The sequence below is a fragment of the Tigriopus californicus genome, chromosome 10 (genome assembly GCF_007210705.1).
Source record: "Tigriopus californicus strain San Diego chromosome 10, Tcal_SD_v2.1, whole genome shotgun sequence".
NCBI lineage: Eukaryota > Metazoa > Arthropoda > Copepoda > Harpacticoida > Harpacticidae > Tigriopus > Tigriopus californicus.
Genome location: NC_081449.1, coordinates 16,077,778 through 16,093,357, shown reverse-complemented (window position 1 = coordinate 16,093,357; position 15,580 = coordinate 16,077,778). Strand labels below are relative to the sequence as shown.

The 15,580-nt window shown below is 40.0% G+C and overlaps 1 protein-coding gene across 4 annotated transcripts in view; it reads right to left on the bottom strand.

The window, feature by feature from the left end:
- Positions 1-62: 62 nt before the first annotated feature.
- The window catches only part of LOC131889159 (transmembrane protease serine 9-like), a 17,020-nt gene continuing 1,502 nt past the window's right edge, over positions 63-15,580 (bottom strand). The window contains exons 1-13 of one of the 4 annotated variants that reach the window (XM_059238186.1): positions 14,869-15,550; positions 14,541-14,770; positions 14,302-14,455; positions 13,984-14,232; positions 13,384-13,602; positions 7,329-7,499; positions 6,844-7,084; positions 4,643-4,732; positions 1,723-1,867; positions 1,561-1,626; positions 723-836; positions 510-627; positions 63-440 (exon numbers count right to left, since the gene is read on the bottom strand). In XM_059238186.1, coding sequence (XP_059094169.1) covers positions 379-440; positions 510-627; positions 723-836; positions 1,561-1,626; positions 1,723-1,867; positions 4,643-4,732; positions 6,844-7,084; positions 7,329-7,499; positions 13,384-13,602; positions 13,984-14,232; positions 14,302-14,455; positions 14,541-14,636 — 1,725 coding nt within the window. In that variant the 5' untranslated portion in view covers positions 14,637-14,770; positions 14,869-15,550 and the 3' untranslated portion in view covers positions 63-378. Of the gene's footprint in view, positions 441-509; positions 628-722; positions 837-1,560; positions 1,627-1,722; positions 1,868-4,642; positions 4,733-6,843; positions 7,085-7,328; positions 7,500-13,383; positions 13,603-13,983; positions 14,233-14,301; positions 14,456-14,540; positions 15,554-15,580 lie in introns of those variants that run through there. The other 3 variants (XM_059238185.1, XM_059238184.1, XM_059238187.1) reach the window with 3 other exon arrangements.

Below are 15,580 nucleotides of genomic sequence, written 5' to 3'. Positions count from 1 at the left end.
ACGATGGCCCCTTATTTCGAATCAACGCATGGGCGAAATTTTTCATGCAGACTGTAAGTGGATAAAGTTTCGGATGCGATTTTTTCTATTTGTATCGTATTTTAGTGCCTGTTTGTGTTGGCCTTAAAGTCAAGCAAGTTTGAGGATGAGAGAGAGCGAGTTCGTCTCGAATTTTACTTGTTCATCGGTACAAACTTCTGCTTTGAGCACTTTCGTTGACCGCTACTATCTTTTGGTTGAGATGTGTGAGTTGGAAAAAAAACGGGTTCGAGCGATTGCTTTCCCTTAGAAACCGGTCTCCCTCGGCCATTCCACCCATGATTGAGAAGAAATGGGATTGGACGAGCACTGATCACGATTTCCTTCGGGAGCGAGCTCCTATTTTGCCGTTCTGGGGTACTCTGTGGAATTCAGGAAAGGACGCCACCATGTCTTCAATTCTAAAACAGGACGAGAAATTCATCAGACTTAATTGGGCCTGTCGGTCTCGAGGGCAGGGCCTCGGCCACCTGTGACTTTGGTGTAGACGGCGGGCCCAGCTCCACAATCCTTCAAACCATATGAAACCAATCCAACTACCTCATAGTTGGAGGACTTCTTGAGGATTAAAGGTCCACCCGAGTCACCCTGGTGGGAGAAGGAAAATGAGATTCTAGCTTTAGTTGATTGTTCAACGCCCACCATCAGCCATCAATACAAACAGAAGAAAGGCACCATCTTACTTGACAACTATCTTGCCCTCCAGTTTTGTAACCAGCGCAAAACATCCTGGGCGTCAGCTCGAGCCCTCTGTAGTAGGACAGGCAATCTTCCCGCGAGAGCACAGGTAGTTTCGCCTGAAAGCAAAAGGAAAGAAAACCGGTCAGTCATTTTCAATTTCAACATTTTCTTTTAGGACAACCAATTGCCATCTCATCAATGCAAAGAAAGCAAATGGTCATTAACAGAAGCTATATTTCACGGCTGGATGTTCATGTGTGGCTCAAAAGTGGGTTTCTACTAACTCAAGTAAGTAAGTAATGTTTTGAGCCAAAATAGCACGTTGACAAGTTGTTATCATAAATGGAACTTTTCTACTAAATCAACAACTTTTACTCTCCTTGCATGAAGTTTAATCAAGCTTTTCATCTCAAAAACTGACATGGCGAACGCCTTAAACTTGTGTCTGCCATTTTGTGTCCTGTTGCTAGCAGAGAAGCTTAGGTAGGCCTTCAGGAATCATACTGTCTTTCTCCAAGCTTCATTTTTAAAAACTTCGCGTAGGAAAGTAACTGCTATTGATTAAACTGCTATCCAATGATTGGAAGGCAATCCTTGTTATCAAACTATCCGTCATTTATGTGACATGGACCTAAAATTTGTGCCAGCTTTAATATTATTCATCATCATTATTATCAGAGTACAATTCATTCAGAAATGGAGAAATCAATCCTGGGAAACTCAGCAAAAAAGTTGTCAGATATTGGATCTGACTATAATTTCATGGAAGTTGTAATGATTTAATGCCACGTACATGCAGTAGATTGAAGTGCATCAAGTTCAATCAGCGTTCATACTTACCTTTTGCAAAACGTCAGCACCATTTTGAGCATTTTCTGCCTCTCGGCCCCATCCTGCCAAAACTACCTAAATTCGATCGACGGAATAACATGGATGTGATTGTATTCTATAATACTATTACAAAGGTAGGACATTGGGGGATACCGATGTGCAAGATCTTACTTCTTCGCCAGGATCAGGATGTGCGGATGGAAAGCAGATCGGTCGAATATGGGGAAATTCTTCAAAATTCACCGCTTGGCTCAACCTAAGAAGAGCTATGTCAAAATCCACGTTCACCTCGTTGTATTCGGGATGATTCAAGATTCTGCAAAGGATAAAGATGGTTAGCAGTTTTTTTACCAGCCCAATTGGTACCTAAACATGTACAGGGTAGTCTTAAAGTAGTGTCCCTTAAAGTCAATCCATATGTTACAATTTAATTGATGCTTAAAGTTATATCAGGTGATGCCTTGAATGCCGAATGTGCGAGAATTGCTCCCTCAAAGTGAGTGTGGTTTTACGTAGTTTTGGCTCATAATTCTAGTGTGTGGGGTGACAGACACAAACAATTGGCTCCCCCACCCTTTGATATAAAAATAGATAACAAATTACATTTACCATTTTTTGATGTTTGCTATATTGTTGCACATGACTTTGTTCTAAATGAGGTGATTATCACGCTTTTTGCACAACATGACTTTTCAAGATTATGCATACTAAGCTTTTGAAGACAAATTGCTTCAAAACTTCAATTTTCAGTACATGGCCAAAGTATTCAGTAAACAAAAGATTCAATTCCGTTCCTTTAGTTTGCTTACTTTTGAGCACAACACAGTTGATACACACCTTGAGCACAAGCAGTTTTTGTTCAAAGTACATCTACTATAGTAGTACTATAGGTAGTATTAAGGGTTATTGGCTCTTTTAAGAAGAGTAAATTGAACTGGAAGTATCTTCTCTTTTTGCTTTTTTTGCACAAGTATTTTCTTTTTTGTCCTTTCTTGCATTTTAGATTGCCTTTTTGCCAATATAATTTGCATTATTTGGACAGCCATGTTAATCATTTATCTCCTGACCATTTGTCCCATACCCCGGGAAACCTTATAAAGATGTGTCTGCCATTTAATTAAAGATGTACGTTACCCAAACGAAACTGCGTCCCAACCTTTAATACAGGTTTGGTCTCTTTTTTGTAAAGGAAATTTCGGAGGTACACTATTTCAGATGGATTGTTGGATAAATAGAACATATAAGGAGGTGGTTGAAAATATATGAAAGATATGCAGCCTATTTTGTACTTTCATGTAAAGAAAAAATCTGGAAAGAACAAGAATATTAAATCTCATGATTTTTCCCCTTGAATTTACGGAAATTATTCTGAATTGCAATAGTTTGGGTACTTTTTTGCTTGAATGGTTGAAAATGCTTAATGAATTGAAGAATTTGTCAAAGATGGCAGAAATATGGCAAAAACTGCAAATGAAATAGTTTTGCAGGAAAATCTTTGATATGTCTGTTTTTTTTTGCAAAATTAGCACAATTTGCAGCATGCAAGTTTTGGCCAGCCCTGATGATGACCTTGTCTGGGACCTCATATTTTATTCATACTTCTAAAGTGAAGGATCTGGAGAATGCCATCATGGGTGATGACTTCTTCAGTCCTGACACAAGTTAGATATCAAATTTTGCCAAGACCCTAAGCCAAGGAAGAAGTGCTTTGTCCTCTGAACTGGAAGTCCCAACACACTTACTCTCAATGGCCTCTTTACTTGATTGCACAAGTATATCAGAAAGCATAATATCTTGTTCCTGCTGGGTCAATTATCCACTAGTCAGTTACCTTCAAAATGCCCTGAATTTCCATCATCTGAGCAAAGTGGGAGGGAAGGACTAACCCAATAAACTCAGTTCAAACAAGCAAAACACCAGACACTTGGGAGAGCAATATGCAATTCTTGATATTTTATTTGTTTGTTTGTTTGTTTGCTTGTTTGTTATGAAATCAGATGGCAGCTCTCTTGCTCAGCCTCCAATCTGATTGATGGGTGTTCCAATTGAGGGATATTCCTGCTTTGTCATTACTGCCAACATTAATTATGACCTCACTCTTGGGAGTGACTGCAGATTCACCCATTTAAGCTATTAAAGCAGCATCTAATGCTGTAATTGGAATACTGCATTAGAAGCTTGGACTTGGCAAGCCTGGCATTGAACCAGGATTGGAAAGCAGATTTTCTACCAATACGGTACCTCAGCAACCCTGCAATTCTTGATTAAAATTGATTCACTGGCTTTGTTCAGGATGATGGGCTTGTACAAAGGTTGGAAAATGCCCCCAGGATCTCTGAAGTCCCAGTGAGCTAATTTCTCTTCATCTGTCAAGAAATGTACTCATGTTCATAAAGAACAGCAATGGAGGCAGTTCAGGGCTTCTTAGAAGCACACTATCCCTTTAGTACCCCTACTTGGAAACTAAGTTGGGACAGATTTTTAAAGAAGATGAAGAACTAAACCTCCTCAAGACACCCAATTTCTCCCTACCAACTTTCATTTCTGCAGACCTAAAATCCCCACCACTCCCAAGATCTTTATAACATCCCTCTTCATCCTTCTTTGTTTCTCAACAGACTGATTGGAGTCAGCCCTAATCTTCATCCTTAAGAAGGAACCAAAGAACATTCCGAACAATCATTGGACCATTACCCATGAGTACCCCATCTAAAATATTATCCCCACTCTACCAGTTTTGTGCTTCACTGGATTGGCGGAGGATAAGGATCTCTGCCCCAAGTTCCAATTCGGATTTCAGAGACGTTTCTCATCTGTTACCAATTATTTTCAATCAATATGTATCCAACCAACACAAAGCTTGTATCAAATTTCTGCGACACATAAAGTTGACACAAAGATTTTGATTAGTTATTGGCGTAAAGTTTTATGAAAATGGAGAAATTTGCAAAACTCCATCAGTCATGCTACTGAAATACCTTTCTTCAAGCAATTTTCTCAACAACACAATTTTGCCCATGCTCTTCAGATATTTGTTTTCTTTAACATGGGACACTATGTTTATCGAGACAACCCTGTACTCCATATTTACTCTTGGACGGAGCGAACCAATCGGACGCTTTCTGTGGTGGAGACGATGCTGTGCTCTCCTAAAGCAACTTGGATTGAGGATGAGGTCTGGCTGGAACAGAAACCATAATTCTTTGAATGCATTAACCAAAGAATATGTTTTTACATGACGATCTCCACTAAGAATGAGGGGTTCAAAGGAAAATCATTTATAAATCAATGATTACATTGTCGTGATCTCATGTAGAGATCAATGAGATGACTAAATGTTTATTGACTTTCGGGTGTCAAAGATAAGATTAGACGCACAAATATTTTCTTAAAAAATCCTTGAAACTGATCAAGGTTGCGTGAGTTTTGTATCTTTTTTTGTCATTGTCCGCTCTTTTCATTTATGTAAACAAAAATACAAAAAACTCAAGGCTAAAATTCATGAAAGCAAAAAGAAAATCCATTGCAACTTTGCTGTGTGGGGGATACACTTCTACAGAAGTAAGTTTAAACCTAGAAGTAGCCCACCACACTATTTGCAACGTAAAAAACTATCTTGATCGGCAAGCTGACCTCATCCCCCTCCTTTGAAAGCAAGAACTCCAAGTGTTAGAACTCCAAGAGTGGTAGCTGGAATAAAAGATGCATCAAGTCAGCTCCAAACAAACCAATGAGTCGCATTGGATTGGACCTCCAATCTGGTTTCCAGAGGGATTCAGACTAAATGCAAATGCCTCCATCGAGGTTCTCAAGTCTACTGTGATACCCTGGATGAGAAAAGTAGCATGAAACCGGCCCTTTGTCTTTCAACAAAACTCCGCTCCTTCACATTCAGCCAAAAAGTCCATCTCCTATTTGGAGAATGAGGCAATCATTTGGAGGCCTAAGCTATGGCCCCCAAATTATCCAGATCTTAAAAATACTCTGGACTATGCTGTGTAGTCCTATGTTGAGAAAGAAGCTTGCAAAGAAGCCGGCCCCCTTCAACTAAAGTTCTCGGCCGCCGAATTGAAGCACCATGTAAAACATCCCTCCAGCCAAAATCCGCACTTTTTGTCGCCATTTTCGGACCATATTGTCTAAAGTCATTGCAACAAAAGGATCATATCTCGAAAACTAAGGTTTGAATAAAAAAACGTTAGAAAAGAACGTAAATTGTACGTAGGCTGATCTTTTGCATGTTAGAATTTGAGTTCTCAATCTATGATGTTTTTGAGTGAAAGCAATAAATCTTATCCTTGACATCCGTTACAACGGTTTTTATATATGTAACTAGAAATACATGATAAGCATGAGCATGTTATTTATTACGATATGATAATTTGATGACCGATTCAAAATCAATCACAAATAGAATCCTTTTTTCATCTATGCCTACACTTTTCCGTTCCTATGACCTTGTTCTCCATGTTTCTTTTCCCACGTCATATGCATTTTACAACTGTACGTCTTAACACAAAGACCTCCTTCTATACCCCTTCTCACCTACCAGATACAACTTTATCTTTATTCCGTCTTGCAATTATTCCGGCATCATACTCTGGGTAAGAGGGAAAATTTATTCAGACCAGTACATGAATTTCGAACCAATCTTCTCAAATTTCTCATGTACTGTAAACTTGATGATTGCCTGAACATAAAAAAACTCTAACTTGCACCTACGATGGATATCATAAAAGATGATTCAATTAAAAGAAACCAAGATCTCTTATCAAACGGAAATGAGATGTCAAGATTAAAAGCAACCAAGATTTCACCAAACTTAACTCCGCTAAAGTATTGGGCAAAAAAAGCCACTTACCCTTGAAAAAAGATAAATTTTCAAAGGTACTAAGCCCCCTCGATTGTGAAACATTTATCGTCAAGCATACTATACGTACGCCAATCAAGCCAAATTTACCTTATTAACTAAAAAACATTTATTTTTCAATGGAGGAGAAATCTGTCTTGTAAGTGTGGCCTGACAAAAGTTGCTAGGGTCAGAGCCAGCTTAATTTCTTAGTTTCTCTAAACAGTTTCTGAAGAATTGTTGAAAAAGTAGCGAGAAGACAAAATGAAACCAGCTTAAGAAGCATTGATTTAACACAAAAGAAAAATGGAAACATGAATTCAAGGGGAAAAATTCTTACGAAATCGAATTTCTGTTCGGCATACCAGCAACATTTTTTTGGTCGGAGTTTACTTATGACCCTCTATCCTTAGCAGGAGACCGATATGTTTGGTTTACGTTACCCGAATGTGCAATGAGCAGCGGTCATAACCCAAAGTTCGCTCATCAGAACCCCGCCACAAAACGGATGATACCTCGTCCGCTGCGTTTGCCGCTTCTCAATGCTTGCTTGCCACGGGAACTCGTTTAGGAGGGCGTCCGTTCCGCCCACTACCCGCAACTCAATATCTGGGTTGGTGGTCTGCCGCGCCCATCGAATGGCTTGCTCTTGAGACTTGGATCCATCACTCATGGGACCACAAACTGAAGAATGAAAAAGTCATCAGGTGATTTGTGGGATTGTCTGAATAGGTCGGACCAAAAACTAATGGCAATTTAAGTATTTTCATAAATGACCGATTCTTATCTTATTAGGTCAGTGATTTCGCATCTGGCCTCAACATATCTAGACATCCTATACTACTGATGGAATGAAAAGGTCAGGTTTGAGGAACTCTATATCATGGATGAATGGGCCATGGAGAAGAGTGGGGCAATACAATCTTACGTATTGGGTTTGGACATGGATCCTGCTCGCAAGGACGTGTTTGATTAGAGTCCCCCTCGCAAAAGCTTGAGGTTTCTGCATTTATATTCTTGCAATTTCTTTGGGCCACAGTCACGCCTTTGCCACAGGAAACGCTACATTCTCCCCATTCCGACCAAGACGACCAAGTTCCTAAGAAGAAAAAATCGGATCCTGATTAAATATCAATTCCACTTTCCTCTAAGCGATGGACGGAACCAAATTGGTCCAACCCATAGAAAATCAAAGAATATGTAGTGTTGCATGGTCCAACGAAACAGACAGATGTTCAAGTAAGCCTGATCCGATTGGTTATTAAGTATTTTTATCTCACTTTTCAAAATGTCACATAATTGTTTAATAAATATTTTGCCTTGAGGCCAGCTGCTTTTGTTCAAAGCATATTCAGTATTAAATGTGTATTTAGTAATTTAGCATGCCTTTTTTGCTTGGCAGCGTTCTTAATTAAGGGGATAGAGTGCTCATAGAAAAAGTTTGTGCAACCTTTTTTGACATGGTTTGACTTTAAACTCACCACATTATTTTGTTGTTTCAAAATTTTACTACTGCCTCTTTCAGACAATATTCAACTAGACATATCGACATTATTTTGCATGTTTTGCCCTTTTTGTTGCATTTCAAAACTTTTGACTTGGTTTTTCACGGGCTTGTTTTAACCACTATAGGGAATAAATCTTCGTACTATTGAAATGAAAGGTTACATTTCGTGTAGATTTTACATCTGAATATCTATATCATATTTGGTCTACCAACGAGTTTGATTTGGCAGACCGAGCTTGACCTTGAATGTAGGGTTGATCTGGAATGCTGTCGAAAAATTTGTCCAAGTCTGACTTGAAAGATGCAACCGGGTCAACAACATTCACCTATAACTACGAATTTTAGAGGAAAGTACATTGGACCATTAAGGACCCCAAGAAAGAAGAGAGAGGTGGACTTCAATGTTCCATCTAGCCGGGTTTCTCGAGGGCTTGAAGGTGCTCTCAAAACGCACGTTAAGCTTGACTATTTTATTATTTGACCAGATCTGGTTTATATACACATTGACTAGATTGATAGGTGCGAGCATGAGCATGCAATCACACCAGGTAACAACAATAGAACCCAAATCCTGGGTTGGGACAGATTGAAAAATTCAATGCATTTGAAAGCTCAATACTCCAGAATACTCCATTTCTAATTATCGTCAATTAAAGATTTGGTTTCAAGCAGCCATGCTTTTTCCAATTTGTAGCATGTTTTGATATGTTGTGTTTTCTTTCAATTCGAATCTTCGAATGCATCCAGTTTTTTGATACATCGACCTTTTCGATGTGTCGAGTTTTCCGATGTGTCGACTTTTCCTGTGTCGACTTTTCCTGTGTCGAGTTCTCCGTTGTGACGAGTTACTCTGGAACCCTTATTTGAATTGCAACATATTTTTAGGTTTTCAGGATGCAGATTGACTGCCCTAGTCAAAATTGCTATGGATAAAAGCGTTCTATTTGAGAGTTCCCAAATTAGGAGGCATGTAATTCATTAGCTCAAAGGAAATGCCCGTCCAAGGACTCAGTGACACCAACTCAAATTTTTGCCCTCAAACTGATCTTTCATCGGAGTTTTTCTTTACCACCCCAGAACCTGAAGAAGAATGTAAAAACTTGTTTTCAGGGAGTTGTAGTCTTTGTTATATAGGAACTCACATTTTCACTCTATAGCAGAACCCGATGAGAAGGAGGGGATATTGAACTTTAATGAACTGAGGAGTCGATAACCGGTCCCGATTTTATCGGTCAGAAAAATGAAAGTTACGACAAACGCATTCTCGACCATCTTTCATGGAATTGCTCCAATTCTCGTTGCACAGAGTTTATATATGGGGCTTGATGAAAGTTCTTATGGTCAAGACGCAATTCGCGAGTTCACCTTTTCATAATAATGAGTTTGAAGAGACGAGAACGGGCTTCCTCGGGCTTGTATTCAAACTAGAAAACATAAAAATTCAAACTATTCTAAGACTCTAAGGTGTTGATCTAGTCGACTATGTGAAATCCAAACTTAAAAAAACTTCACACAGAGAAAGTGACGACCATTGAATACGCAGTTTACTTTTGTGATAACAGGTTTTCAAGGTAGAATCTTGACTCTTCAAAGCAAACTTGAACTCAAGGTTTGGTCCACCAAAATCTGCTTTCTCTTCACTAACGATTGGTAAAGTATTTTTTACCTAAACGGAAAACGGAAACCCACCAGAGGGGTGTTTTGTTTTTCAATGCGTGGAAAAGCAAAACTCACTAAAGGAAAGATTTCTACCAAGCTGAAAATGCAGCTTGCTTATTCACCAACTTTTGGAATAGTTTTAAAGCAGGTGGCCCAGACAACATGAAAAGGCGACTCACATTTGCAATTTACCTAAGCATGAAATTAAGCAAGACAACCAATAATGGTTCATTTAGACAACCCCATTTTCAGCACATTTAAGTGACAAAGTTTTGATTCACATTTCGGGTGCTGAACCCTGTTCTGTTTACACCACAAAGGCAACTTTGATCAAAGTTTTGGAATCAAATTGTCCTCCACCGAGTGTTAAGTGTTTCCAAATCCTTGGTCAAGAAACGAATGATAATTGTACAATACAATATATAGAATTCATTGAAGACTTGATTCAAAATGAAACCGGAAATATTTTTAATTGTAGTTGGTCGTTTTGCGCTATATTGGTTATTTGACCCATTCAACTGAAGATAAAATAGCACTCTGTCATTCATTGAGCTTCATTCATGTCTGAAATGGAGGTACTGTTCATCACTCATCATCCCCCCATGGAGACTGTACCTGACATGACAAGAGTTCTCTCACGATGTGTTATCTTGAGTTTCTAAGCCAATCATCAAATAATTATGCCAACGTCGCCAAGAATCATTTCACCTACCACATGAAATTGGAGCAGGTCTCAACTCAAATATGTGGCATTGTGGTGGAGAATATCCCATGCAAAAGCCAATCACCACAATATGTGTCAAAACAAGGGTTGTTTAAATGCACCAGAGCCAATGAAACTGCCAATGAAGAGGCTACGCACACACATGTAGCATGCTTTCTTATCTGTAGGTGAATAGCCTCCATGATGGGATGGTCTTTCCGCAACTTGACTTTGGTCACTCAATTATAAAAGAATGTTTGTGGAGTCTTAGCGTACACCCCTTGCAGCCACCCTGGATTTGAACTCACCAGCTTCTGAGGACTCGGCAAGCCCTCCGCCCGCCGCCTCAGCTTTCTTCTTCAAATGCATAGATGGCAGCACGGGGTAGGGGATTGTAATCTTGGTTTCCACCAGCATTCTTCAACAATCTCTCAAACAAAGTCTTGTTGCGGAAAGACCACCCCATCATGGAATAAATATTCCAGCTAATTCCAACCATTCCTGAACAGAGAGCCATAAACTAAAGTGTACTACAGCGCCGGTTCGTTTCATTTGCACTGCTGACAGATAGACTGCCTATGAAAACCGGTTTTTATCGAAGAAAATTCGTGATCGTGTAGTGCGTTTTTATGTTCGCTCCTTTGCAGGCCTTTCGCTAGCCGCTACAGGGAAAAGAGCGGCCCTTTGTGATCTTTGACGAAACTACTTGAGATTTCTAGTTCCACCAACCGTTTGTGACCTTTTGGTTTGTTTTTTCAGGGTCTTTTCTAACCGCTACAGGGAATGCATTCCCCAGTACAATACTGCTAAAATGAAAAGTTATTATTCGTCTATTTATTAACTTTTAATCGTTATTATGATATTTGGTCTACCAACGAATTTGAATTGGCAGACCGAGCTAATTCTTGAATGTAGGGTTGATCTGGAATGCTAGTTAAAAAATTATAAATGTCTGACTTGGAAGAAGCCTCCGGACTTTATTGTTTGAACTAGTGCTGTTAAAAACATCAAATAACAAGAATATTGGCATTCAAAAACATTCACCGATACGAATCTGGCATACCTGAATGGGCGAACACAAAATTCTTTACTAGATACCAAAGCGCCTTTAGGTCGTTACATGATCTGTGCCCGTCCCTGTCCGTGCTTACTGGTGCTTACATCCCTGCATTACTCTTCAGACAAGGGCGGTAACATTAGGTTAAGTCAGGTCGAGTTTGATAACACATTTGAATCAATACTTGAAGCATTTGTTTGATGAATAAATGTAAGCAAGTTAGCCATAAAAGGATGACACAAATGTCATATAGAATAGGCTCCAACTGTGAAAAAATCTGTCACCATCATCATTATAAACAATTTACAAACTATATTTAGTCACCCTTTTGCACCCCCGTTTCCCGATCACGTGCTTTGAACATAGAAGAAGCAACATAAAAGAGCAAAAATCGGGTTTCTTATGGTTTTTAAGTGCAGCTGAATTGATAACCAGTGGACAGTGCAACTCTACCAATCAGAAACTATACCCTAGCAGCCGGTCAGCTGACATTCATTCGCTCTGAAAACTAGTCCGTCTGGCTAGCTCTCATCGCACTCTCTTGGAGTTGCTTTCTCTATGCTTTGAACACTAGAAACGTTCGATTTGTCATCAGGATTGCCAAAGTGAACCCCAAACATGGCCCAATTCATCTCAAAAAGGGGCATGAAAGTAGCCATGTGGACCATCGATTCACTTAGCAAAACCCTCACAAAAATATTTCAGTGAAACAATGAATTTCTTACTGCATCCAAGCATTAGAAACAAAGTTTTGACACTTGCTACGACAAATACATTAGGCGCAAATTTTGGCATCCCTGTGAACAGCCGGAAGCAGGGTTGCGTTATCAGTGATTACCAACCTTCCGGCCCGACTAATTTGCCATTTTTAAGGTCTTAAAGAATATAGATTTTGAAAAAATTGCACCCGATTCATATTCTTGCTGAGTGCAACAACAACGAAGTAAATACATATTACAGAAAAAGTCGCCTTGGGGGTGAACCGAAGAACCATAGAACAATGAAAACGAGGTTTTGGGACTAAAAATCTCATCCAAGTACTCTTCTACTATGGTGCCTCTAGTTAAAACCATCATTTGGCCAATGAACTTGGCCATGTCCTCGTTGAAATGTTTGACGTAGCAACACATAATATCGAGGTAAATTAAAAGGGCCTTTAGCTGTTGATTCACTCAAATAAATTCAAACAAACAATCAAAGAACCTATGAAGTGGAACATCTGTCCTGAATCAGACTCTAAAGTGTTAAATTTTAGATAATATGTAAGCCTGAAAATGGAGCAAACATCCGTCCATTTTTCCCCTATTTTTTGCTGACCGTTTCTGGGAATGGGATCCGCACCAATTCAAGATAGAGAAGGGCATTTAATTTAAAGGATTTTGTATTCATATGATATCTAATTCACCAACAAATTAGAATTGGTAGATTCAGGCGGCCCTTCGATATAGGTTTGATCAGGAATTTTGATCAAAAATTTGTCCAAGTCTGGCTTGAAAGATGCTATCGGATCAACGAATATTAAAGGGGATCGTTAATTGAACAATTAAGGAGCCCGAGAAAGAAGAGAGGTGGACTTCATTGTTCTTACTAGTCTGGATTCTCGAGGACTTGAAGGTGCTTCCAAAACGCGCATTAAGCTTCTACGGTCACTAGAATTGACCCTAAGTCCTGGTTCGGGACAAAGCACATGAATGCTTTTGAAGACGTACAGTTTCAGATACCTTTCGAACCTGCTCTGAACACTGTACATTCCCAACCTTTCTAGCCTCTCCCAATACGAAAGCTCTCTCATACCTTCTATGTTCCTGGTAAAACATTTTTTTTTTTGGACTTGCTCGACCTCTTGTAAACTCGCTCAACTGATTGGAGTCCAAATGGGTAAATGCGCAAATGGGCAAATGGGCAATTAGTTTGAATTGTACAACATTTAAGACAGCGCTCATTAAGACTTTATGATGACATTTTCAAGGATCTCAGCCAGTCAGTGAAGGGTACTTACTTCATTATTCATATCAATTCCCATGATTGATTAGCCTTTAAAAAAAACTTTTACTTACCACAAGGCTCTGCTGCGTTGCAATTAGTCGTTCGTTGTAAGGATTGGTCGACTCCAGGACAAGAAAGACCTTGACAACGTCGAGTCTGAGTTTTTGTGCCACTACCACAAGACACCGAACAATTGGTTTGATCCACCCAATCCGACCACATGCTGATTTCAGTGCTGCTCTCAGTGTTGCTTTTAGGGCTACTTTCAGTGCTGCTCTCAGCACTGAGGCCTGAAATCGAACAACAGAGAACCCAGATGATCAACTGCATTTTGAATGTAATAACATGCACACCTTGGGTTTCATATCCAAGCTCCCCAACCATTTTTGACACATGTTTACGTAAAGTATTCTTCGATTATGGAACGAATGGATTCACATCAAATGGATGATCTAACTGAACTCGAGTATATGGGTTCCACCTGGAGTAGCTCCAACCTTAACCCAATTTACATAGAACAAACGCCCGTTATGAGAGCAGAAGGTAGAAGGTATGCACCATCGGCCATACCATGAACTCTAGGGGGGGGGGCATCAATCATTATATCGTTTATCGTTCATCAAAACACTGCCTCGAATGTTGCCCATTTTATTAGTTTGTCTCCATTTTACCTTCCTCGTTGCATTGATCCGATGGACACGTTTCCAATTCCCACGTCGAGTTTTTACTTTGTTGAGCACATGGTCCCGGATCTGAGAGGCAAGAGCGATTACGCTTCCGAAATCCTGAGCAAGGCTGGTTACACCGGCTCCAGTCACCCCAAGGTCCCCAGGATATGGATTGGAACACCTCCCGAAGATTCGTATTGGGTGAGCTCGTGCTCGGTGTGTTGATGTCGCTTTCGTCTTGGTTTTGAATCACTAAGCCAAGGACAAATAGACTCACTCTACAGTCTCGATCCTACATGGATGTCTGGTAGTTTTACGTACCCAGGGCCACGGTCAAGCCCACAATCACTAAAACGGCCAACAGGAAGAAGGCCCCCGCCAGAACATACGACACAGTTTTTAATGGGAGCCGGTCGCCCAACATTGGGTCATTTGAGGGGGTGGTTCCAGGACTACTTACCCAGCCTTCATCTCGCTGAAAAAACGCCAACGAAATGTTGTAAGAGGTTCACGAGTTGCTGAATTTGATTGAGGCTCACGACTAACGTAGCTCAGCTTACCTTAGGTGGGTCCTTTTCGTTCAAGAAAATGAAATCGAATACTTGCTCGGGCGAAACATGCTCAGGTTTATTCCTGGGAGCCACAGAGGAGCTCATGGCTGATCCATTGCCAATTGGAAATTACTATTACCTTCAATTCAGGGGCCCACTCAAGCACGATTGCCGCCTTTAAATCCGATTTTCTGACGCTCATTCCGCTCTCACTGGCCTTAATGAGCTCAAAAGGGAACCTTGGGAAAAAGCGGAGGGCTTCAATAAACTATGAGGGGCTTGTACTCGTATGTCTCCGAACGGACGAGTTAAGGATTAGGATCATTCGCTCGCTGACCTTTTTAGCCTTCTGATGGAAATGATCATCCAAACTCATTGTTTTGGAATATTATTCGTTGTTCCTTCAAAATATTTGTACACAATCATTGGAGAATTCATTGGCTGTCAGATCCCGGCAAGAACCCCCGAAGGTCTGGTCGGGTAAGAGTGGAGAGTCCGCGTTGGCTGGCAATCGTTACCGTATGACTGCTTTTGTTGGACAAAGATCACATTCAATCGAACGCATGAATATGAAGAAAGCTTGCGGGGTTTGATTAACCTACTAATGCTCATTCGAGACACGTCCTGAATCGTAGCAATGCAATATTTCTATGTGGCAGTTAAACTGTTTTGCGGGTAGATATATGGCTTTCGCAAAGTTAAAACTTTCATTCGACATTATTATGTCAGACCCAAGTTAGCATTGCATGGGAATACATGGTAAGGAAAAATGGTAAAGGGATTGGTTACAAACATAATGCATCAAAACACAAATCATTTCATCTACGTTTGACTAGTCTACTGCAAATGTGGAAAAGATCTATGACTGATCTTTTGGCATTTGTTGACTTTCAGTTGAAATAAACAAAGGTGCTGACTTGTTTAAGAATGATGCGAATTATGAGTTCAAGATGTCTGGCTAACCCTTGAATATAAAGTTGATCGGGAATTCTAGTCAACAACTTGTCCAAGTCTGACTTCAAACCTGTTTTTGTTTAAATTCTCCCGCC